This window comes from Hipposideros armiger, unplaced genomic scaffold (genome assembly GCF_001890085.2).
Source record: "Hipposideros armiger isolate ML-2016 unplaced genomic scaffold, ASM189008v1 scaffold_33, whole genome shotgun sequence".
NCBI classification, from domain to species: Eukaryota; Metazoa; Chordata; class Mammalia; order Chiroptera; family Hipposideridae; genus Hipposideros; species Hipposideros armiger.
The window spans coordinates 3,116,023-3,141,417 of record NW_017731383.1 but is presented as its reverse complement, the minus strand read 5'-3'; the positions used below and the strand labels follow the sequence as shown (position 1 = coordinate 3,141,417).

The 25,395-nt window shown below is 45.4% G+C and overlaps 1 protein-coding gene across 6 annotated transcripts in view; it reads right to left on the bottom strand.

Annotated features, from left to right (window-relative positions):
- The window catches only part of WIPI2 (WD repeat domain, phosphoinositide interacting 2), a 29,747-nt gene that overhangs the window by 4,003 nt on the left and 349 nt on the right, over nt 1-25,395 (bottom strand). For 3 of the 6 annotated variants that reach the window (XM_019637578.1, XM_019637581.1, XM_019637579.1), the window contains exons 2-9: nt 23,184-23,237; nt 18,832-18,914; nt 9,621-9,790; nt 7,567-7,663; nt 7,060-7,157; nt 6,557-6,649; nt 3,144-3,214; nt 658-765 (exon numbers count right to left, since the gene is read on the bottom strand). In XM_019637578.1, coding sequence (XP_019493123.1) covers nt 658-765; nt 3,144-3,214; nt 6,557-6,649; nt 7,060-7,157; nt 7,567-7,663; nt 9,621-9,790; nt 18,832-18,914; nt 23,184-23,237 — 774 coding nt within the window. The remainder of the gene's footprint in view (nt 1-657; nt 766-3,143; nt 3,215-6,556; nt 6,650-7,059; nt 7,158-7,566; nt 7,664-9,620; nt 9,791-18,831; nt 18,915-23,183; nt 23,238-25,395) is intronic. The other 3 variants (XM_019637580.1, XM_019637582.1, XM_019637583.1) reach the window with 1 other exon arrangement.

The window sequence follows — 25,395 nt, the reverse complement described above, 5'->3', positions numbered from 1 at the left end:
ATTTGTAGCAAATGAAGGACATACAGGGCCAAATCCATGATCCACCCTGATTTTTTTAAACAAAGTCTCTAAAAACCTTAAAAGCACAAATTTCAAATTGCTATTATCCCACAGCCCATTTTCATTATTGTTCATCTGGTACATATTTGTAAGTTATCTTAAATACTCTGAATACGACAGAGTATAAACTAAACAATGCAGATCCTGGTGGGCTGTCTTTTTAAATTTTAAGACACCCCTTCACCATGCTTATCCATTACAGTAATACATAACTTAAATCCACTGCTTTACGATGAAAAGCACCGAGGGCAGGTTGGAGACAAGCGTTTGCGCCAATGGGCAGGCTACTCAGACGTGCTTCTGTGCTTGAGGGGTGCTGAGAGGTGGATGTCTGTACTGACCGGAAGATAGCCATCTTCCCCCTCACACTACACCTCGCCCTGAGCGCACGCCCATTAGACCATCTGACAGGGACAAATCCCTTTTGCTGCTGAGCCTAGATTTGGTGACATCTATTCTAGAGCCAGCGCCAGGGTCTTTACTGGCAAAAATGTCAGAAGGCAGGCGCCAGTGTCTGCGCTCACGCCTTCATCCAGTCAGCGTTAAGTGGAGAAAGTGCTTTGTAGTTTTGGAAACAAATGTATCTCTAAAACTCACTTTTCTTTCACAGTCTCGAGTTTGAAGATGTGTACAGTCTCAGTGTTGCTGGAGGCGGAGAGGAACATACCGTCCATGCTGAAGGCCAAGGAGCAGATGCTCACACACCTGGGGGACAAGGTGAAGGGGCCCGAGTTATGCCGTCACCCAGAAACACAGGGGGACTTGTAACTAAAGCCGCAGAAAAGAAAAGTTCCCATAACAGGCATACTGGCATCATTCTCAACCCTCTTAGTTATCGTCTCAAAAATTGTCTTGAGAGAAAAATGTTTGAAAGGTAACAAGAGCAATTCTTTAATATTCCTTAATAGCCAATTTAATTTAAATTACAGCAATTCTTAAGACGCAAGAGGGTAAATTGGCAACTCTGATAATGTTTAAAAGTAAAGCTTTCCACATTCAACATGCTCATCTACAGCATGTCTTAAAGATCACTGTAAAAATCCTAAAGCCGTGAAATGTACCTGCATTTCCTCAAACCCCAGAAAGGTGGTAGCCTGTTGGCAGGAAGGGTCCCAGTCAATTCAGGAGCTTTACGGAGGCTCCCGGGACCCCAGCCCTGTGAATGCACGAGCCCCGGATGGTTTCTAACACCTGGAGCACCTAGCGAGGTGTGTGTGCAGCTATCACACTAGCAGCCAGCAAAGGGGGTGCCAGGGCCACAGAGGCACAGACCAGAGGGCTACTTCCGCTGAAGGATCAGGGAGAGGCCTCCTCAAGGGACCCTGACACAGACCCAAAGAGGTCAGGAGACGGCCAGGTCACTACCACGGTAGCCCAAGCCCAGGACACGGCACATGCAAGACCCCCGTGGAGACAGACGACTCTTCTGAGGGACCAAACGTACAGTGTGGCTGGGACTAGGAGTGACAGGGGAAGGGAAATAAAACAGCTGGACAGGGAGGGCCGTAGGAGCTCCAAGTTATTCTACAGTAACAAACTACTTGTATTGCAAGATGCTGCTCATTTACATTAAAATGTATTAGAAATGTTTGCTCATCTTGCAGAACACTCGCAAACCAAGTCACTCGCAATCCAAGGTTTTACTGAATAGGCAAAAGGAGGCAGTGAAGGTTCCAAATGTGCTCTAATAACATTCACATCCTTAAAGAACTGCCTGGGCTGAAGTCTGAAAAAAAACCTGAAGGAGCCAAGAGCAGAGACCAAGGTGGGCGTGGGGTGAGCGGCTGATCTGAATGGGCGGGAGGAGAAGGCGGGACAGCAGCGAGAAGGGGAGATGGGCTTGGTGGGACTGAGTGGGGAAAGCCGCGTGCCTGCTGCCTAACCAGGTGACCCCAAGACCCCCTGGCTTGGTGCCGGGTGGATGGATGGTGTAATATTTACCCAGAGGAGATGTATGAGCAGATGGGGGCACACTCGGGCTGGCTGTGCCCAGCATCCAGTGGGCAGGAGAAACATGGGACCTCGGGAAAGCAGCCTGCCTACACGTACATCAGCACGCAGACAGACGACATGGTGCAGGAGGATGTGTGGCTGTGGGTTTAGGAGTGAGAAGAGGGTCCACGGCAGAAACAAGACGCAGGAGGAGGAAAAGGAGCAGGAGCAGCCAAAGAGGAAAAGTCTAGAAGGGCGTGTTGTTGGGAAAACCAGGGGACAAAAGGGAAAGAGCCACGAGGACAAGGGGAGGGGGAGGGGCTGGGCGTGGCTCTGGAGACAGGACATGACAGCTCACGGTGCGCCTGCGGGAATGACCCCACGGAGGACAGGAGGCAGTGACAGTACAGGGTTGGGGGATGGGACAATGGGATGGACACACACAGCTACAAGTTCTGGAATACTTCTCAAGTACCAGCACTTCCTGGTCCGATTCCTGATCTTGGGGAGGCGGGTTCCATCAGAGGCCCCGTTGGGGTGGGAACCAGAGCCCCAGAGGTCAAGTCTGCTGAGCAAGGCCACACACTATAAGCGGCCCTGGCATCTGGCCTGAGCCCTGCAGCTGGAGGAGGAGGACAGCCGCTCCTTCCTCGGGAGCAGGTGAAGGCAAGGAGGTTACGCGGCCCAGCAAGGTTTGCGGACGGATGAGGTGTGGAGGGAGCCCCGCATGGTGGCTTACTTTTTTAAAGAAAGCACCAAAGCCATTTTTTGGGGTTCAAGGGGAGATGGTCACAGGTTTTCAGAGTCGAGAATAAGGACAGGAGCCTGCTAACCAGGACACAAGTCCTCGGCCTGCCACCTCAGAACAGAGCGAGGAGCCACCCGGCCCAGAGGGCCCGATTATGTGCGTTCCTCCATGCCCTGGGGCCAACTGGCCACCGTGCTGCGTTCAGGTGGGATCACGGACCAATGAAACCCAGCTTGCTGTGTAGAAATGTCCCTTTACCTCCCATGACCAACCAGCTGGGCTGGGAAAACACCCGTCACTTACCAGGATGCCCAGTGTTTACGTCCCCACTTGTTAGAGAGAAAGTGACACTAAAATCCAAACAGAGGCTCCAGAATTGATTTTGGAAATTTATGTACTTTACCTCTTAACTCCTCTCCGGAACTCAAAAAGTTTCTGTCCCTCTGGAATGGAAAATACCCTAATCACGGTCCCCTGTGACAAGGAAAAAGGGAAGAAAAAAGAATTTTAGCGGAGTACAAATAGGCTTTTTCTCTTTCTTTCCTGTCAGACTATAAATGAAACATGTGGCACGTCTTTCAATGACAGCGCACATGGGGCCGGTATGCAGTGTCTGCGGCCCGCACCCAGCGGCCCTGTGCACAACCACCTTCACATTTTCTGCCGCGAGCACGCCACACCCGTGTGCTTACTACTAAATCTTTACATCAACCCACTACTTATTCTAAACACTAGCAGCCCAGACGTCACATGTGGAATATAATCGTTTTATTTTTTTCTAAGTCATTTTAAGTTTAAACTATTAAAAACAACCCCTTTTAAAGCATGTACTCCACCTTGGGAAGGACTCCCTAACTTGAGGATCTGAAGAAGTTTCAGGTCCCACTGATGTCCTTTCTTGCCACTTTCAGTTACTGATCAAGGGAACTGATTAGCTGGAAATGTTACTTGCCTAAAAAGGAATTGGTCCTAACTCACAAAGTGGTAAGACCTATAAAACTTGTACTAAGACGAAAGGAAATATGAATAAGTGGTGAGCTACAGCACCCTCCTGCTTAGAAATAAAATTGTTTGAGGGTGTCAGTTCCCTACCACCCCGCTATCCTCACCTCCTCCAACATTCACAGGGGTCTGTGGGTACACAAGGCAGGGCTTGAGTATCTGAGAGAATAAGAGAAAACAGCCAGGAAAGGGAAACTGGCGCTTCTGCCATGTAGACATTAAAAGAATACCAGCAGCGATCGTAATAAAATAGCACAAGAAACAGGCTGCTAGAACATGGGATGCTATACAGCCATTAGAGATCAGGCTATAGATAACACGGGTCCCTTTTTGAAACGTTTTTTAAGGATAGCAATTCTCTTTGGATGAAAGAACACCAACAGAGTTTGTAATTCTTGAGAATTAGAGGGATAAAATAGTGCATTTGTATATAAAAACAACCATGGCAAAAGTTTTGTCTTTTGTAGCCTAAACTTTTATTTGTATATACAGAGGGTGCCAAAAAAATGTATACACATTTTAAGAAAGGAAAAGGGCCGGCCGAGTGGCTCAGTTGGTTAAGAGTGTGAGCTCTGAGCAACAGGTTCGCTGGTTTGATTCCCACACGGGTCAGTGAGCTGCACCCGAGCTGAGCTGCCAACAGGCTCAGCTGGTGAGAGCACTTGCTCCTAACAACAAGGTTGCCGGTTCAACTCCCGCATGGGATGGTGGGCTATGCCCAACTGCAACTAAGATTCAACACCGCACCTTGAGCTGAGTGGCCACTAGCTGCCGACAGGCGGATGGATGGCAACCGAACTTGGAGCTGAGCTAGCTGCGCCCTCCACAACTAAGATTAAAGGACAACAACTTGGCTGTTCCCCTTCCCCAATTCCCCAACACTGTTCCCCTTCCCCAATAAAACCTTAAAAAAAAAAAAAAAGGAAAAAACTGTATTAAAATTGTAATACAACGAATGACGCCAGAATTCATTTGAATAACACCATCTTTTGAGCGAACGCCCTACTACACATTGCTACGTAATTCAATTCAACTTCGAGAATATATAGATAACGTCCTTAAAATGTGTACATATTTTGGCACCCCGGTATGTATTTATTTATTTAGTGGCACGCCCACTGTGTAACACTAATTAATTACGAGTTGTTGGTCACAGGCTGACGCAGCTCCCTGACAGCAGAATTAAGCCACACACCTCGGTGCCCTGGTGTGGCCCCAGCACCTAGTACACAGCAGGGCTAAGAAGGTCACTGGTGGTCTAATCTCACAAACTAACAGGATTCTGTTTAAAAGTAAATCAAAAGTTGCTCTTTATAGCCCAGAAAAAACCTGTTCTATTTTTACTGGCCTTGAAATTCCATAAAGTGCTGTAGTGCCCTTCTAAGACCTAATAAAAATCATAAAGATAAGACTTTAATTAATCAAGAGGTAATAGGCCATTTTGATGCTCCCAGGGGAAAAGAAAAGGACAAGGTGTTATTGTAGCAGTCCAGCAGTGTTTAAAAGCAAAGTCGGGCTTGGAGTCCAATCCCTGATTCTGCCAAGCTGTGTGACCCTAGGCAGATTACTTAACCTCTCTGAGCTCCCAATATAAAACCTTGCTGAGAGGATCAAGTGAGGTAATGAATATAAAAAGTCTAGTATAATTCACGATGTAAGTGGTCTGTAAACAGTAGCATCATCATTATAGAAACTGGGTTTGAGAGTCAGGAACAAAGACCCACACAGGACAGTTAAAGCAGGGAGCTGACTTTCTGTATCTTACTTGGTTGGCTGGCTCGAGGGGAGAGGTGACTTAGGAGGAGAGGATATTTTAGGTTTTCAGAGAAAGCATCCAAGTAAAATTAAGCAGCAAGCAACTGAAGAGCAGGTACCAGAGCTCAGAGGAGGGGAAGGGCAGGAGAACACCCCCTCTTCCGGCCAAGAGAAAGAAGACAGAAAAAAATTTTTAAGACGAGCGGAGCAGCAGAGGGAGAAGACGCAGCAGGCCAAGTGGGGGAGAGAATGAGGACCCAGCAGCGTCATGGAGGCTGAGAGACAAGGGTCAAACAGAAGGCCTGCCAAAGCCATCGCGTTCCATGCAGAGACAGCTTTAAGAAAGGCCCATCCTTTTAATCCAGAAATTCTCCTCACTGGACTCTCTTAATCATTAGAGATGCGCATAAAAGATTTATATGTAAGAGTTAAGTAAACTATTATTTATAGTCTAAATATCAACACATATTTATATATCATTAATACATTATTCTAATATATTGTAAATATTAGAAACAATATAAATGTCCCAAAAAGGATGTTTAAGTAAAGCAAAACTAAAAACCGTATAGCCGTTACAGGTGTTTTTTTAATTTAGAGAAACACACTATTTATTATGCAGAATGGAAAAAAGGAAGAGAAATCATACACATAGTATGATCACAACTTTGTTAAATAAATAGAAAAGGAATGAAAGGAAATACATTGAAATGTGTTCAGACAGGCTCTGGATTAAACTGTCTCTGCTTTTTCACACTTTTCATCATCTTCTAAGCCCTCTACCACAGCACACGACAGTGTCGTAATTTTAAAGTGCCCTCGGTGAATGCGTGGTTACGCACGGCACTTTGGGTCTCCTTTGTCTCCTGTCATTACTGTCAGGTGAGAGCCAGCTCCCGGCAACACATCTCACAGCCTGACCGGTGGGCTGTTGTCTGTGTTCCTTTGTAAGCTGGTCGATACAGAAATCGTTTGGTAACTTGACTGTGTGAATGGAACTGAAAAGTTTGCTGAAACAGCTGAACCAGTCTTCCACTGGGCACAGCACAGCAGACTTACCTTCTCTGAAGCAGAGGCAAGCTTGGTTCCACTGGCGTCAAAAGCCAGTGCGGCTAGAGGACTGTCGTGAGCAGGGATCATGTTTGCAGCTCTCTGGAAGGGTAAACCAGTAAAGCGTGAGTGCCACACAGCGAGGGCTACGTTCTGCTACCAATGGCCGTTAGGCCGAACGTGCCAACAAGTGGCTATGAAAGCATCCTTCCAGGTATTACAAACACCAAGGCAGCTGACTTACTGGGGGCGGGGCCAAAGAATGCTGCTCAGAATCTTAAGCACAGCACTTCATCTCTAAGTGTGGGCGCCTTCCCCATTCCCCAGCATGCACACTGGGGATGAGCACAGTGCCGTTATGTGGGAGCAGCACCCCGAGACCTGCTCTGCCACCAGAAGCAGCAGTGAGAACTGTGGTGCCGGGCCAAGGAATCTGGGTGTCAGAGGCCCACAACCCCCGCTTAAGGACAAGGCACCCCGTGAAGAGCTCTGCAGTGCAGGAGGAACCTCACCAAGTTAATGGTGTCGAAGACCTGCACCTCCCCGATGGTGGCACTGCCTGGGTACGCCAGGTAGCAGTTGTCGTTGTTGATGGATAGTGCACACAGGCCTGTGAGGACACGGGAGGACAGTGCAGTGTTAGTGCCAGAGGGCTTCCTTTGCAGTCCTCTGATAACAGCATTTACTTAACAGAGAGTGTGTCAATCAGAGCTCTGAGCCAACCTCGGTCCTTGCACTGTTGAGTTTTTAGGTTCCGCACTCCAAACTGCCACCTTGGGTGACAGCAGACTTGTAGAAGTAGGTTAAAGGCCTCTGGCTGGAAGTGATTAGTAACCTCAAAACTGGAAGCTGACCAAGCCAATGACTTATGTGGTCACAAGACCAGCAGCATTAGAAGGAAGCTTGGTTTAAGGTCAATACGTTTTAAACACCTACATCTGTGGAGCCTAGACAGAGAAAAAGCCAGCCATCTTTAAAAGGCAGATCAGGAAAACCAACTGTGCCCACAGTTAACTCACCTGCTGGGTTTGGGGGGGTCTCCCTGATGGTGTGCAGAACCTTCATGTCCCGGATGTTGTGTATGTACAGAGACTCCTCCAGGCACACTATGAGCCTCTAGGGGACACGGGAACAGAGAGCCAACATGAAGCAAGAGCCAAGCACGGCACACTCCCAGTCTCACTGAGTGCAGCTGCATTCGGACGCTCTGCCTTCCCTCTCGACACCGTGCAGACGGGACACCCGTGGCAGAGGACGCTGGCCGTCACCAGGCGGCCTCCCCTAGCGCCATGCGCCTCATCTGAGCCAGTGTGCCTGTTCCCGAAACTATTTCTGTCGCATGTACTAGGACTTCCAACTATTCGACTTAATTCTGTATCACAGAAACTGGTCAATCACAGCCAAGAAAAGTGTGGCTTGTTCTTGTTCAGCTCTCACCCCCTGCATGAAGACTAGATCAAGTTGGTAGGTTTGGTAATTAAAAAGCTGGTGTTGAGGGCCAGCCGAGTGGCTCAGCTGGAAGAGCTCGCTTGGGAGCGCCAGCTCTGAGCAGCAGGGCTGCGGTTCGGATCCCACATATGAGGGCCAGTGACACTGCCCTCTACAGCTAAGATGCTGAACAACAGCTCAACCTGGAGCTGGGCTGCTGTGAGTCGCCGGCGACGGTGTAGGCTGCAGTGGGGCTGCAGTGGGCTGCCGTGAGCTACGTTGGGTGGCTGGCAGCCAGGTGAGTGGCCAGCAGCCGTGTGAGCTGCCGGGAGCCGCTGTGAGCGGCCAACCAATGACTGGCGACAGATTGCCTCACCCGGGAAGAGCACAATGATCATACCAACATGGGCCAGTGAAGCGTCATACTCCACAACTAGACTGAAGAACAAAATCAGCAATTTGTCTACCTGTCTGTTCCCCTCCCCCCAACTCCCCAATAAAATCTTAAAAAAAAAAAAAAAAAGCTGGTGTTGAAATGGGTATGGCAAGGTCAAAGGAAAAGCCTGGGAATTTCTTAGAAGTATGTAAGTCCAATCTGCACTCAGCTTCTCTTGCAGGGGTCTAAGTTTTTGCTGCATCTGAAAGATGGATGTAGCTGCAGCTGATGCAGTGAGGGGAGGGTTTACACAAGAAAGACAACTTGGCATGCACGTGCTCCACATGAGCCGCTACATGAACGTACATGTGCATGTTTTAAGTTTAAAATAGGTCAACAGGTTAGTCCTTAGAATTCCCATTTTAACCAACGTTTTCAGTTCACGGGCCAATTCCCAGCTTCAGCCACATCAGCGGGCCTCGCCCGGTCACATTTCAGGATCCGTTCCACGTATGGCTGCTCACCCCGCCTGCCCTGCACAGAGCACTTCACTGTAAACACAAATGCTCAGGGGCCGGAGGACAGTGCTGTGCTTGTGAGTGAGCACAAGGCGCGAGGGAGCCCGGGGAGTCAATACATGTGCCGGTCAGCAAGTCCACACTGCGAGTTGGGGGCAACATTTAAAAAGTGCTAAGTCCTTCCTTCTAAACAGTTAAATTAACAGTTTAAAATAGAAAAAAGAAGATGCTAACAGATTTTTAAAAGTAACATTTATAGAAGCAAAAGCTAAATAAACTATGATTCAACTCTAAGGACGAGGTGAGTTCTCCTGGGACACTGCCGACAGGTTCTTGGAAACAACGGACATGAAACCCACTCTACCCTGGACTACTGGACAGTGAAAGAAGTTAAGTTCCTCCGGCATCTCACCCACACGAGCACATGTTTGAGGGTCTCCTGTGCACAGACACTCAGGTCTTGGAAGGATGAAAAAAACAATCTGGCACACAGCAGGGACTCCAGGAACGGAGTGGTTAGGGCAACACTATTGAGAAAACCAGGCGGGCCGAGGCAGGGTGTGGGCTGAGGTGAGCAGCTGCATGGACGAGAGGGCTGAGGGACCAGGAACGCCAGCTAAGGACCGTTGGCTTTGTCCTAGAGGCGCTGGAGGAAACTGCAATGGCAGTGACCATCAAAGCTGTACTGAAAACCCAAGGCATGGGACAGAGCACACTTGACAGTTTGATTCAAATGAAGAGCGTCACTCACCTGCCTGTTCAACTTCACGGCCAGTATCGTGTTGGAGTAGCTGTAGTTGCAGATCTCAGTTCCTTTCTTAAAGTGGCAAACTTTTAGTTTCCTAGGAGCTTTGAGGCTGACGATGGCCACTAGGCTGCTTGAGAACAATCTTTCTACTATGCACACGTCTTCAGTATCAGCTTAAAGTAGAAAATAAAATATGGATCCAGGTCAACAGGCGCAATCTGCTCACACACACAGCATGTGTCTAAGTGCAGACTTATGTAAAGCAGAGCACGACGGGGCTCCACGGTGGGCGTGTGGTGAGGGGGCTGGGCTGCAGGGACAGTCCCAGAGCAGCACGGGAAACGTAAAGGTGAGCTCTGGGGCAGACAGGCCGGGGTTAAACACACTGCTTAGGAGCCACAGACAACCACTCTCAGGGTCTCCCTGCCAGGAAAGCCTCTCTGTATTCTGCATGGAGGCCCATCCTCAGCTCAAATGCCACCTCCTTAGAGGCCTGTCCCCCACCTCCCACTCTGTCCAAGGGAGGTCTCCTAGTTCCTCTCTCGCATTATCCTGGTCACATCCTCCCTGGCAATCCCCTGTGATCGCCCGTGTATCCGCCCACTGGTGCTCCTTGTACCCGCTGGAGGGTGAGTCCAGGAGGACAGAGGCTGCACTTCCTGCTCACAGCCGTCCCCCCGGCCCTTCCGACGGCGCCTGACATACGGTGGCCCCTGACATACGGTGGCCCCCACACAGTCTTTGAATGACGCAATCTTTCTAAGTCTTGTTTTCCTCACATGTAAAAGGGGCATCAACTGCTCTACAGTACTATTAGGAGAGAACGCCAGAAACCAGCCCAGAGTCAGTGCTTTATCCCCCTTAGCTCTCTATGCCCCACTTAAAGAGGGGACACCCCCTACGCAAAGACTGGATTAACACCAAATGCAGACAGCATCTTACACAGAACGTAGCAGATACAGCGGATCCTCCAGGAATATCACTTCACCCCCATCTCTACTGATTACCCATACACCCCAATTGCTCCTTATTCCTCCTTTGTTTTATCAGGAATTACCTGGGGGTAAGTTCAGATCTAGAAGCAAAGAGAATTCTGGAATGTAGTTAAATCGCAGAGCAAGAATCTAGATTGTTTCCATATGCAGCCTATCTACCTGACCTACAGGAAATACAGCTATGCCGGTGTTTCAAGCATGTATTCATGCATTCTTCTCTTCAAATTGATCTCTTGATCAATGCAATCCCAAGCATAATCCCAGCCAAGTTTTTTGTTCACAGTAACAAACTGATTTTAAAATCAGGAAAGCAAAGGATCTAGAATATCCAAGGCTATCTTGAAAAAGAACAAAGCTGAAGGGCTTACACATATTCAAAGCCTGGTATATAAAGAAAGCTACAGCAGACCGGGCAGTGTGCTACTGATGTAAAGATTGACAAGTCATCAGTGAAAGGACTGAAGAGCACAACTGGACCACACTTACAGGACTGCTTTTAAGCAACAAAACAATCCAATCAGGGAAGAGTAATTTTTTTGACAAATAGTGGAACAACTGGAATCCATGAAGAAAAAAATTAGCCTTGACTCAGACCTCACACCATACACCAAAATTAATTTGAGACGGATCACTGAACATAAAAGCTAAAACTATAAAGCTTTCAAAGGAAACACTGGAAAATACTTTCGTGACTTCACGATAGGCAAAGGTTTCTCAGAAAGGACACAGAAAGCAAAAATCATAAATGCAAAAAAAAAACCCAATGGATAAATCAGACTTCATCAAAATTCAGCATGTTTGCTCAAAAGACAGGACAAGACACAGACAGGGAAAAAATATTATCTGACAAAGGACTGGTATCCAGAGCATCTAAAACTCTGACAACTCAATAATAAAAGACAGTCAAGTTTAAAAAGAGACAAAAGATCAGAAAAGACATTTCACAGAAGACAAACGGCCAACAAGGACATGAAAATGCCCAACACTGGTCACCAGGGAAATTCAGATTAAAACAACAAGGGGAGGGCCAGCCGAATGGCTCAGTTGGTTAAGAGCTTGCTCAAGAGTGCGAGCTCTGAGCAACAGGGTCGCCAGTTCAATTCCCACATGGGCCAGTGAGCTGCGCCCGAGCTGAGCTGCGCCCGAGCTGAACTGCTGCTGAACTGTCAACAGGTGGCAGGATGGCTCAGCTGGTGAGAGCACGTGCTCCTAACAACAAGGCTGCCTGTTCGAGATAGTGGGCTATGCCTGCCTGCAACTAAAGACTGAACTTGGCACCTTGAGTTGAACTGCCGCCCGGGTGGCTCAGTGGATAGGGTGCGCTTTCTTAACAACAAGGCTGCCGGTTTGACTCCCGCAGGGGATGGTGGCTGTGCCCACCCACAACTAATTGAACACAGCACCTTGAGCTGAGCGGCATGACTGGACTTGGAGCTGAGCTTGTTGCGCCCTCCACAACTAAGATCAAAGGACAACAACTTGGCTGTTCCCTTCACCCAATTCCCCAATAAAATCTTATTAAAAAAACCCACAAGGAGACGTCATTACACATACACACACCACAATAACTAACAAAAAGACCAACACCACCAAGTGGTGGTGAGGATGGAGAGCATGAGGCTGTCATGCAGCATTGGAGGGGACACAAAATGGGACAGCCACTTAGGAGCATCTGGTCATTTCTTATAAAATGAAACACGTGTTCTATTCCTAGATATTTACTTTAAGAAATGAATATATGTATCCACAAAGCGTTGTACAAGAGCGTTCATAGCAGCTTTATTCATAATAACTAAAAACTGGAGAAAGCCCAGATGTCTACCAACAGGGAATGGACAAGCTGTCATATATTCATATACAGCTGACCCTTGAATGAGGGGCACCAATCCCGCCCCTCCACAGTAGAAAATATGCATATTTACTTATGACCCTCCAAATACTTAACTACCCTCGGTATCTACAGGGGACTGGCTCCAGGGCCCCCCCCAATACCAAAACCCTCAGGTGCTCGAGTCCCCCATATATAATGGTGAGATCAGTGCATCCACAGACTCCCAACCACAGATGGAAAACAGCACAGGTATTTATTGAAAAAGTCTGTGTATACGTGGACCCGCACAGTTCAAACCTGTGGTGTTCAAGGGTCACCTGCCACATGCAACAATATGGATAAATCTCAAAACATTACACCGAAAGAAGCCTTAGAAAACAGCACATGCTGCGTTTGTGATGTTCTAGGACAGGTAAGCTTAGTCTATAGCAGAGAAAGCCCAGACGCTCCTTGCCTCTCAGGGGGTGGATGGGAGTCGGGACTGATGGGGGGTGGGGTGGGTATGAGGGAGCTTTCTGGAGAGAAGGTAAACCTTGACAGTTCAGGTTATACAGATGTATGCATTTGTTAAAACCCACGGAATGTTTATTTAAGAGCTGTACATTCCATTGTATATAAATATTACCTCAAAAGAAAAAACTAAAACCTTGACCTCGTTAGCAACAATCATGCTGAGGTATTTAAGGGAGTATCTACTGATGTAAAGGACTAATGCATCAGGGTGTTCGCGTATCTTTCCCATCCAACCAGTTTGAACATTTTTTTTTTAATTTTAATGAAAAAAAGCAGATGAGATCTCTTTTAGAATTTTAAAAACAGAGAGTGTGTGTGTGGAGACAGCAAGGCTATCTTTAACTGCAAATATTCATCAGATAACGGTTATCATGAACCTCCATATTTAACAAACCACCTAGATTTAACAAATTTGAACTTTCTAACTTTCTGCCATTTAGCTTCAATTATTTTTTTCTTTTCTGAAGTTTCAAAGAGAAGCTCCTCATCCTGACATTTCACCTGTATGTGCGTCAGTAAGCCCCTTTACATAAATAAGGACATAGGAAAAACAGATTTTCCAGCCTGTGACAAAAGTGGAAAATACCTTACATCACAATAAGCTCCAGGTGGATCAAGTATTTCATGTAAAACACCAAACAACTAGAAAGTGACACAGGAGACTGTCCTGTGCCCCCTGGGACAGGACAAGACCTTCTAGTGCTCAGAAGCCTTACAAGGGAAGACAAATGCAGTTAAACATGCAAAAATTCAAGACTTCAGGATAACAGAAAAACCACAGGAAGGTCAGAAAGCTAATGACAATCCAGAAGAAATATTTGCAACCCACGGCAAATGACTAATTTGCTTTACATCAGTAAGAGACAAATAATCTAACAGAAACGCAGGCATAGGGAAGAAACAAGCAGTTATAAAAAAGAAAAAGCAAATGACTACATTAAAAAAATAGAGTTCCACTTCAATTATGAGTTAAGGAATGTAAAAAAGGCAACGAACACATTTTTTAATCTCAGACTGGCCTCACGAGTATGACAATGTCTGATAGTGTAGAAGCGAGGAGACAGGTGCCCATCCGGTAATAAAAACAGGTTGGTGCTATCTCTTTTAAGGGTAACGAGGCAATATCTATCAACTTTAAAATGCTTATCTGTTGCTTCTCTCTCCAACAGGTGTTACTCACATGTGGGCGAAACAAAGACGCTCACCCAGCAATCCCACTCCTACAGGTATCTACCTACTTAAGAGAAATGAAAACACGTGTCCACACAATAACTTGTATGCGAATGCTCACAGCAGCACTACTCACAATAGCCCAAAAGTGGAAACAACCCAAATGTCAGTCAACAAAACAATGAAATATTATTGAGCAATAAAAACAAAGTAAGTGATGATACGTGCTCCACCATGGATGGATCCTGCAACATGCTCAGTGAGAGCAGCCAGTCACATATGGTTCCATTTATCTGAAGTGTCCAGAGCCGCAAATCTATAGTGACAGAAGGTAGATTAGTGCTGGCCCAGGGCTGAGGCGGGTGGGGAAACGAGGAGTGACTGCTAATGGACTCAGGGCTTCTTCTAGGTAATGATAAAAATGTTTTAAAATTAGATTATAGTAGGCTGTATGTACAGCTTAGCAAATATACTAAAATCCACTGAATTGTACACTTTAAACAGGTGTATTTACAGCACATAAATTATATCTCAAAAAGCTGTTTAAAAAGCCCACACAGGCAGACTATTGCAGAAATTTGAATTCTGGCCAATATATTAAGTTGTGATGTAAAAAGTATAGGGCAGCAGGGACTTTAAATATCAAGTTGAGCACTGGTGAGAAAACGGGCGACAGAGACAGAGGGCAAAAGTGAGGTGTCAAGGCGGAACCTTGTGGGCATCTTCTCAGACACCACCAGGCCCTGGATCCTACACACACACCAGCTTCAAGGGGTCTCTTAAAATGCCCAAATCATATGCCGGGGAACCACCTGTAACTTTCATCAGATTTCCAAAGGAGCCAGGAAGCAGAAAAAGGCCAGGCCACTGTCACCTGCAGCTGACACGTTTTTGTCACTACTTATGAAGTGCTCACACAGAAGAATTCAGTTCGGCGCTCTGAGTCCTTCAGACCAACTCACCTACATCTTCTCAGGAACACACCTCTCATGCAGCAGCCTACCTTCATACATTGGTAGTGGCTTAGGTTCACTGTCCTTCTACTGCATTATTTTAAGCTCTCTCACATTTTTATTACAGCTACTCCCAAGGGAGCTTTTTAAACACATGAATACACACAGAAGCGACATACCCTGAGTAGTCGCTTCCCACTAACACTCAGATCTCCTGTGAAATAATGGTGCAGATGAACCAGGCTGATGACTGAAGGGTGCTGTCACCAAACGGACAAAAGAACATCAAGGCTGTACATCTGTAATCATTCAAGATGGCCTGTCACCCAGACCAGTGCCAGGAAGCAGTGACCTCCAGCGTCTATGGCCTTGATTCCCAGTCCATTGGAGGTGGCCTCTGTCACAGATTCTGTCAAACTTTCTTCTAGAGAGTACCTCTTCAATATTTACTTTCAGAAACGAGTTACAGTAAAACCTTGGATTGCGAGTAACTTGGTTTGCGAGTGTTCCGCAAGACAAGCAAACATTTCTAATACATTTTAACTGGGTAAACAAGCGATGTCTTGCAACACAAGTAGTTTGTTTCCAGAACGAATTATGCTTGCAAACCAAGGTATTACTGTACTTAAGAAAGAAAGGAGCTTTGCTTCTGCTAGCACTGTTTAGAGCTGACCATCATAAAACTTCTATAGCGGGAAGAAAGGAAGAACAAAGCCATTAAGTAACGGATAGAACACACTTAGGAACAAGACCTATCTGTCAGATGCCTGGAGCTCCTAAGAGATACATGTTAAGAGCCTGATCTTCCATTACATCAGATTTAGGCAGAGAAAGGCAACTGGAGTTTCTCCCCTGCAAGACCCATTACGATAAATCTCAATGAAACCAATATTCCATCCAGTGCATGGTCTGCCAAACCAGCACGATGCCAGAAAGCACCATTTCTCAACCCTTACGATGCAGATGACAGCCTGTAAAGGCAATGAGGTTCGTTTCTTGATAGAATGTGTTCTATGTCTATGGAGGCGTTTCTATCAGGGGAGGAGGCTCTGGTCACTTTTGCTGAGGCAAGGAACAGTCTGCTTATGTCCAGCTTCAGAATTCAGTGCTTCATGAGGTGTTTTCCAGCTCAGACACTTACAAAATGCAAAGCTACACAATGCAGAATCTGAAAAAGCCAACTTTTCCTTCTAAGCTTCTGTGATATTTCACCAATAATAAATCTACATCCTTATTTTGCCTAACAGGGTAGGATTTCATTGCATAATATTTCAGGGATGAGAGATCACATATTTGCATATTATTTATCTTCAAACTAACAAAGGACAGAGAGAAAGAGAATGACAAATGGAGCACACACAAACAATGGGCAAAGATCCATGGGAGTTTTTACAACTTTCCTTTAAGTTTGAAATTACAACAATATAGTTAAAAAAACAAAAACCTGGGCCAGCTGAGTGGAGCATTGGTTAAGAGTTGGCTTGGGACGCCAGCTCTGAACAGCAGGGTCCCTGTTCGGGTCCCACAAGAGAGCCAGTGACACTGCACCCTCTACAGCTAAGATGGTGAACAACACTCAACCTGGAGCTGGGATGCTGTGAGTTGCTGGTGACAGCATAGGCTGCAGCCCCTGCTGCAGTGGGTTGCCATAAGCTACTGTGTGTAGCTGGCAGCCAGTGTGAGCGGCCAAGAGCTGCCATGAGCGGCCATCCAGAGGCTGGCAACCGATCTGCCAGCCGGGAAGAGCGCAATGGTAATGCCAACATGGGCCAGTGAAGCGACGTCCTCCACAACTAGACTGAAGAACAAAAGGACAGCAACTTGTCTGTTCCCCTTCCCCCGATTCCCCAGTACTGCTCCCCTCCCCCAGTTCCCCAATAAAATCTTAAAAAAAAAAAGTTCTATGTCCATTTCATCACCTATTCTTTAAGGGCCAGAGTTCACTAAGAACAAAGCAATTTACATACCACCTCACCATGTTGGTCAGTAAATACCCACCCTTTTAACAATGCTATCAAGACATCACATTTGTTCCAACAAAAAAACCTTTGAAAAATGAGGTACCAAAAACTAGTACATAACCTTCAAGGAAACAGTCATTAAATCGATTCAGTTGAGGAACAGTAATTGAAGGGGTGTATTTTACACCCTTTCTAAGCTCTGGGTGTCCAAATGGGAAATTCTGTGGCTTTCCAAATAGATGACTCTAGTCTCTACAGCAACAACTTCACAGCACTCTCCAGGCCCTTGTCTGGGTGCAGAGGAATAAATGATCAGTCATTGTAAAAGCCCAGGGACTGGGCTCCCCTTCTTTGAAGAAATCCCCTACAGGGCGCAACCCTGTGTGGTGAAGTGAAGGCAGCCGGTCTGGAGCATTTCAGAAACAATGACACCCATTTGAGATGAGTGAGCACACTAGTTCACAGCTGTTTTATCACCCAGATCACATCTTCCAGCTACACACTAGAACAAAGGCTTTTTAGGAGATTTAGCAAGCATCGGGGGTAAGTGCGAGGACAAAAGAATAAAATCTAAGGCAGCCGGCAGGAACCACCAGTCAGGAACACTGTGAGAATTCTGCCTCCCTGCTGTCTCCCTATAAAGGGCCTGGGTGCCTGCCTTCAGGACAGCAACACACGAGGTACTTGCTGGGGAAAGCCAGACATACTTCCTGACGGAGGTGAGGGGGCACCTGAGGGCTCACCCGAAGAGAGCAGTCCAGGGCCTGGGAGAGAGTATGGAAGCCTCTGATCTCCTTCCTGGTGGGCCATGAGAACTCGACAATTTCAAGCAACGGGCACAATCTACTTGTTTTCCGGCTGTCTTCACCTTATGTTAATGGGGGTGGGGTGGGGTAGGGGTGGTGCTTATGTCTATGTTTGCTTGTCTTTGTGTCCCCCCACCTAAGATCGGACACAAATATATTTACTTGTTCTTTGTCTTCCTCCATTTAAGCATGTCAAGAAAGCAGGAACTCTGTTGCTACTGCATCTCCACAACCAAAACTGGGCTGGGACACAGCAGGTCCTCAATAAATGTTTATGGAGAGAATGGAACCAAGAACGGGTAAGAGAAGTCTATTCACATTAAACAAATGTTATGCGTGTGAGAAGAGGGCAGGGTTTCTCATCACATTCTCACTGGGGTATGAGGGTGGGTCCTGCACCTACTCCTATTTATCCAGCAGATACTGTGTACACACACAAAAGAAAACCCAAGACAACGAGGCCCAGACATGCAGGAATCTATCTAAAGTCACACAATAAGTGACCGAGCAAGAAGTCAAAGCTCATGACCCTTCTGCAATTCCATATTGCCTCTGAGAGGTCAGCTACTCAAATTCCCGAAACTGACAACTGAAGGAAATAAATCATTCCTATGGGGCTGTAAAAATTTCAATTTTCTGGAAGCCTTTATGAAGGAAACCTAAATGGTTTAAATGGCATTGAAAAGGGGGAGAGATTATAGAATAATAAACACAGTATGATACCGTGTATTAAAAAAAAATACCCACAAAACAAATATTTCTGCATGTACACTTATAAGTATGCAAATAAACAGAAAACCATCTGGGAGGACACCCACAAATTGTTCAGTTGTCACCTCTGAGTAAACTAAGGTGAAAGAAGAGTATGTATTGGTCAGGGGGCATCAGGGTTTCAATCACAGTGTCTGAGTTTAAGAATGCATTTCAATTCAAGTATAACTTGTCTATTTTTTTAAGAAGGGGGAAAAATAAAGCAAACACTTACTGCATTCATAGATCTGTTCCAGCTTATCCACAGAAGAAAGGGAGAAAAATTTATAACCGGACTTACTACCAACAGCTAGGGACCTGCAAAAAAGCCAAATTCAGAAATAAGAGCTGATACGTGTAGACAATGATAATGCACAAACTAGCTCCATGTCACCAAACAGTAACCATCATCTCTACCAAAAATTAGCACAAATAATTTCACGTCGTTTGTACCATGTGAGTGGTAGCTGAGCAGAAAAGAGAAGGTGGCAAAGGAAGATGACACACCCCACAGCCAGGAAAAGGCGAAGGTCAACAAAATAGACAATATTTTTATTTAAAAGTTTAAACTTTAAAGATAAGTTTGACAAGTAAATGAAAGTAATCAGCCCTAAATTAACGATCCCCTCCAAAAAAAGGGGTTTCTCAGGTGATTTGATATACATGCACAGTATATGTGCGAGCCAAAAAGAGCGCTCTCATTCTGATTAAACATAGATACATAAAAACAGATATTTACAGCCTGGGTGGTGGATGACATCTCTGCGTTTCAGTAAGGCCGTACCTTATGCAGCGCGATCACTTGTGCTATGGCTGAGCAGTGGGGCGGAAATAAAACAGACCAGACCGAAAAGCTAACGGAGGACCTGGAATTGGCAGACTACACAGCTGGTCCAGAAGGAGAAAGCGAAGGCTCCGTTTTCAGAGCTTCGTCCGTAAGGTTCTGCGTTCACCACCCCACACCAACACTGCAACTTTTGCTAAGAGGTTTGGAGGGGCCTCAAGAGCTCTCCAGATCCACTCACACAGGAGAGCTGTGGCATGAAACAAAGTATTTCCTCATCAGAAGGTCACTACTCCCTAGAATGTGACTGAACAAGGAGAAAAATAAGGAGAAAGCATAGCTTTCAGAAACAGAGGGTGAGAATGAAGCAGGAAGTGGTAGGACATGCAAAGAATCAGACACTGGGATCATTTTTATATTTAAGTCTGGGAAGGCACGAAAACAGGTGGGGGCAGAAGATAAATCAAAGACGAGAAATAATGAAGACTGACATTTCATACCATGAGTATTTGCAGCCCAAGATAAAAGTTAGGGCTATTTTAATGACCATTTCATTTATTAAAGTCTTGAGATTCCCAACCTCTCTTTACACGGATGTAGAAGAAATATACTGTTGACCCTTGAACAATGTGGAGGTTAGGGGCACCCACCCCTGCACAGTCAAAAATCTGTATGTAATTTTGGACTCCCCCCAAAACTCAGTTGTCCCTCAGTAACCGGGGGGATTGGTTCCAGGTCCCCCCAACAGATACCAAAATCCATGGATGCTCAAGTCCCTTATATAAAATGGCCCAGAACAATGCACATACCCATGGGTGTTTGAATCCACAGATGGGAAACCCAGGGATACAGAGGGCTGACTGTATATTTACTATGTTGAAAAAAATCCACATTAAGTGGACCCACATAGTTCAAACCTGTGTTGTTCAAGGGTCAACTGTATTCCAAGAACAGAGCTGGTGTAAGCACCCTTAAATGTTTAAATTGGTTTATGTTAAAAGTATAAACAGAAACAAAACTTTCTACCAGCTCATATTATTTTTCTTTGCAAAAATACTTCACCACATTGAATTAATTATATCAATGAAGTGATTAGGTATCATTGCCTGTAAATATTTTGAAAAGTAATAAAGAAACCAACAAAAATGTAAGAATATCCAGGAAGGCTAAAAATAAAACAAAATCTCAGCAATCCACAACTTTTGGGAAACTGGTGTTGAGGAAAATGTTTTCCAGCTAATTAAGAGTTGCTAGTTTAAGCACCAAAACTGCCCCCCAACCACCACCACCATTTATGATTAAGAAAAAAGTCCTTCTTGTATTATATGCTTTTCTGTGTTCTTAACACAAGGGGGTGGCAAATTATTAACATTATCCTGGACTCGCATCATTAAATGGCTTACTATATACTATCATAATACTGTAACCCTCAGACCACAAGGAGTTCAGGGTTTTGTGTACCTGTATCATATGGCTAGGCTGTAGTGCTGAGATTATAAAAATACTTTTTACCTTTTGTTTTGCTGACAGTTGTCCCTTTCCCTGTGATCCTACCCTCAGTAGCCCCTCTCTTTCTAACTTCTTGCTGACTTCCAAACCAAATCACCAAGCTTATTAGTATGCCTAGAGAGGGCTTCTTCTATGGGCTAAATAATGAGCTTTAATTAATTAATTAATGAGAACCTGGATTCTGATATATCCAGGTTTCAGATGTGCTCCAAACAGGCAGAATTTGTTAAAACTGGGCTTTGTTGATCAAACATCAGAACTTAGATGTTCTTCTGGATATTCAGAAACTGCTTTAGGATATTAAATACTGTAGCTAGAATTTTAATTGCATGTTTTACAAAACTGATTGTACACCCCAGTCAGTAAGAAATGTAAACAAAAATATTGCAATTATTATTTCATATGTGTATATGGTATAGTGTGAGTATATATTTTACCAATAAAGGTAGACGTTTTTAAAGGGTGATATTAAATATACATAGGTTTAATATTTTCTCAGCTCAAAACCAAAAATCAGGTTCACATACCCCTCTTTGGAGAGTCTGCTTTTAATAATTTCTCTTGATTCACCTGATCATACAATGGCATTTTAATGGGAGAGGTACAGTAACAGATAAGTATGAGATTGCACTAATAATCTTATTCCCCAATAAATGTTCATGTGGTAAGTTTGTTAAAGATAATGCAACGAGTATCTTTCATCGACAAAGGAAAAACTAGCAAACCATAACAGAACAAAGGATACGTTTACTTAATTCCCCATTTCACTCCCATACCCCTGCCTTCAACTGTCCCAGGTCAAAATGCAGAGACCCTGTCGTACCCTGTGGAGACAGGCCTAAGTACTACCCAGGGCAGCAGAGAGTGACGGCTTCTGAAACGTACTCGGAGCCAATCCTCTTCATTTTCACTGCACACCCCCCTTTATTCCACTGCTACAGCTTCCCGAGGCTGCCAATCCTGAGCCTTCTGGGGACTCTGCCGTTTAAACAAAGTTGGTCCTCTGTTTTCACCACTAGCAATTTAGGATGCACTTCTTTTACCACTTGCTAGTTTCCAAAATTTTGTTGCCGTGTCCCTCCCCTTTCTCATCCTCCCCATCCTATGGGTTTAAGCCTTTTAAAACATCTTTTTGATATTTTGATTGACATTTTATTAGGATTCTGGGAGGGAGCCAAAATAAATGCTCGTGTCTGATCCACCATCTGAAAGTCTCTGTCACTGAATTTAAACTTGAGTGGTCAGTATCTGAAAGACAGTGATTTCCACTAAAAAAAAGAAAAAAGAAAAAGAAAAAAGGAAAGCAAAAATGTGAACCAGATCTTTTTCTTAACTTACTTTTCTGTACTCTTTTGCTGATGATCAATCCTAAAGGCTTTCCCTTTTCATTATCTTCCTCATTAAAGAGGTTAGAGATTATAAGGTTAAGTGGAGACAGTTTACACCCATAAAAACTATCAGCCTGGTAGCCCTGGAGTCCTGTTTAGTAAGTTAACAGCCACTACAGGCCCTTCCTTCCAGCTCCCGTCAAGGCCATCCCAGCCTCCGCGGAAACAGCTCTAGTGCCTTTCAAACTCAACTGGTACCCAAACCAGAACTCATCATTGCCCCCTACACCGAATCCTTCTCTGGTCCTTGTCTCGTAATATTATTACTGTTCTCCCAGAACCCAAACCAGAGACTTGGGGGTAACCTTAATTTCTCCCTTACATGCATCATGGACCCTGTGGGTCACACCAAGTCCTGACGGCTAAATGGGAAGTCTCCTTCCCACTGGCCAATGCTGTCTGACAACAGCTTCCTCAAACATTCTCTACACAGCAGGCACAATGACCTAAATCTTTAAGGTTGAAGGGTGCTTCAAAACCATCTATTCCCAAACCCCTCAATTTACTGATGAGGAAGAAGTGACCTTCCCAGAACAATTACTGGAACCTAGAAGAAACACAGTTGAAGAAAGCAGTAAATTCAGACACGTTGTCTCTCTTCATTGTCTCTAGACCCATAGTTTTTCTGGACACTCACATCAACTCTACAAGCAGAAGTCTTGGGAAATCAAGTTCCTTTCTTTATTCCATCCTTTTAGAAATGTAGCTTAAAACAGACATTGCCAAATCACTTCCCATAAGCTGAGTGGTAGCCACTGGAAAAATTCAGTTCCTGATACTTCCATTTGAGATGCAAGAAATACTCTGGCACTTATTAGTTTGTTACCTTCAATTTCAAAAAGCCAAACATTCCTCCAGTATAAGCCTTCCAAAGTGTTACTTTCAGAAACTAGGATTGGAACTAACCAGGTAAGAGCAAGATGACCGAGACCGGCTGTTCTTGATGACTTTTTCACTGCTCTAGTTAAAAAAACAAAACAAAACAAAACAAAAACAAATGGTAAAAAACAAATAAACCTTATTCATACTTGTAGGATTAAGAATCACAGAAAAAAAATACCACAATACTTGAAACCATTACTAGTACAAAAAGAAAAGCAGGGCTGATGGAGTTTGGTACGCAAGGAATATTCGTTAAGCACGACTGTATGACGTACATGTATTCTATTAAGTGAAATGGCTTCCAGACTTTCTCACTAAATATAGTGAATGTGGATCCCAGACCAATTTTCGTGGGCAAAAAACTGTGTTCTTCTACTCAAATTCTGGAGATGGGCAAGGGAGGGAAAGGTGTAAACTGTCAACCCTTTTCCCAGGAAGTTCTGTATCTCTTTCAAGTGTAGTATTAAAACAAATCATAGTCATTTTAATTAATAAACTTTTAGTACAACCCTAACTTACTATTCTTTACAATTTATGTTCATGTTATATCAAGGTCTCTTCAAGGTCTCTTTGACAAGTCAGAATTACAATACAGAAATCTTCTCTTGACCTAATAACTTCAGGACTCACAGAAGAGTGGGGAAGCACATGATTTCCAAGTGTGAAAGGTGTTTTTCAGGCCAGACAGAACGACATTCTTCTATTACATAGGGAATTTGGTAGCCCATTTGAAATAACAGCAAAGGAGAATGCTTTCTCACACTTGATTCCCTTTCAACATACACGATGAGAAGTGAAAACTGGAGAGAACGGTAGGAAATGTTTTGGACATTCTCTAATTTATACAAAACATAAAAACCCATCAAGCAACCTTTTCTTACTGGTCTCAAAATACTAAGGGCTTAAAAACTAAATTTCGGATTGAAATGTCCTATTCTCTACCTGGATCAATATAATACAGTCTATCCCAATTACAACCACCTGCAACAGGTTGTCCAAATCGCTGTACCAGCCTTTGTTCACACAGACAGCTTATGGTATTTGGCTGATTTAATCTTTAAATCATCCTGCTGTAGTAGGACTTCTAAGTTCACGTCCCTCAAACCCCTACTCTGTAGGTAGAAAAAGCCAGCAGAGTGGAAAGAATTCAGGACACAGATTCCAGTCCTGCCCCCACTTCACTAGGAACCGACTGTGAGGTCCAGGCCCAGCCCTGAGCGCCTCTGAACGTTTTTTCCTCGTCTGCATCTGGAGTGGGCGATCTGCTCTCTTCCAGTTCTCAGTACGGTCCCACCGTGGGACCGCCTGCACTGGTCTTCTAACTTCGGGAAGGTGCTGCTGAGCACCCACTGCATGCCGCCGACCTGGGGCTTGCCATTCTACCATCAAGTTTTAATGAAAAAAAAAAAAAGAAAAAAAGAAAAAATCTCGTTTTCTACTTTGCTGGTTCCATTCAGCCTGTACCAACTCAACCAACTACTTAGTAGGAAGCCCATGACCCACTCCTCCTCCTCTGGCATCACTTCCTCTTACTCATGTCCCAAGATGGCTCTGCTCCCTTCCCATCCCACAACTCATCCCTGCTCCCGAAGTCTCATCTAGGAACTAGCCTCACAGGTCACCAGAGCCAGCCTCTGAGGCACGGGCTTCAACCCCATGTTTAGACCAACAGCGAGCGGGGCAAGCCCACGGGCTGGCATCAGGGGCCCCTCTCCCCCTTAGGGCAGCCCGTTCCCTGAGGCGCCGCGACTCCTCAGGCACCTCTGTCCTATCCCCTCTGGCTGTTTCGCCCCAGGTCGGAGGCCGGGGTTAGTGCTAAGTCTGTTTCTTGCCCAGGGGAGGACATCCAAGTTTCCTGACGAAAAGAACAGCAAGACACGAAGGAAAGAAAAACGGGGAAAGGGGCCCTCGGATGATGAGACAGGAGAAGGGCCTGGAGAGAAGGATGGGGTGAGAGAGCAGAGGAAGGATGGAGGAGGCAGGGTATAGGGAAGACACCCACTCCCACCGCCCGAGAGGCGGCCGGGACAACAGGTCAAGCCACACAAAGTTCGGTCCAACTTTGTGAGAAGTGGGGTCCACCACAGGAAGCCTTCCAATGGGTGGGTGAAATTCCTCCTCATCTCCATCCCTGTCCCCGCCCGAGGAGCCTGACTCCAAGGCAGCGCCCAGAGGGTCCCTAGGGAGCGGGCCCCTCCCCCTACGCCCCGGGCCCGCTCTGGGGACGCGCCCGCCC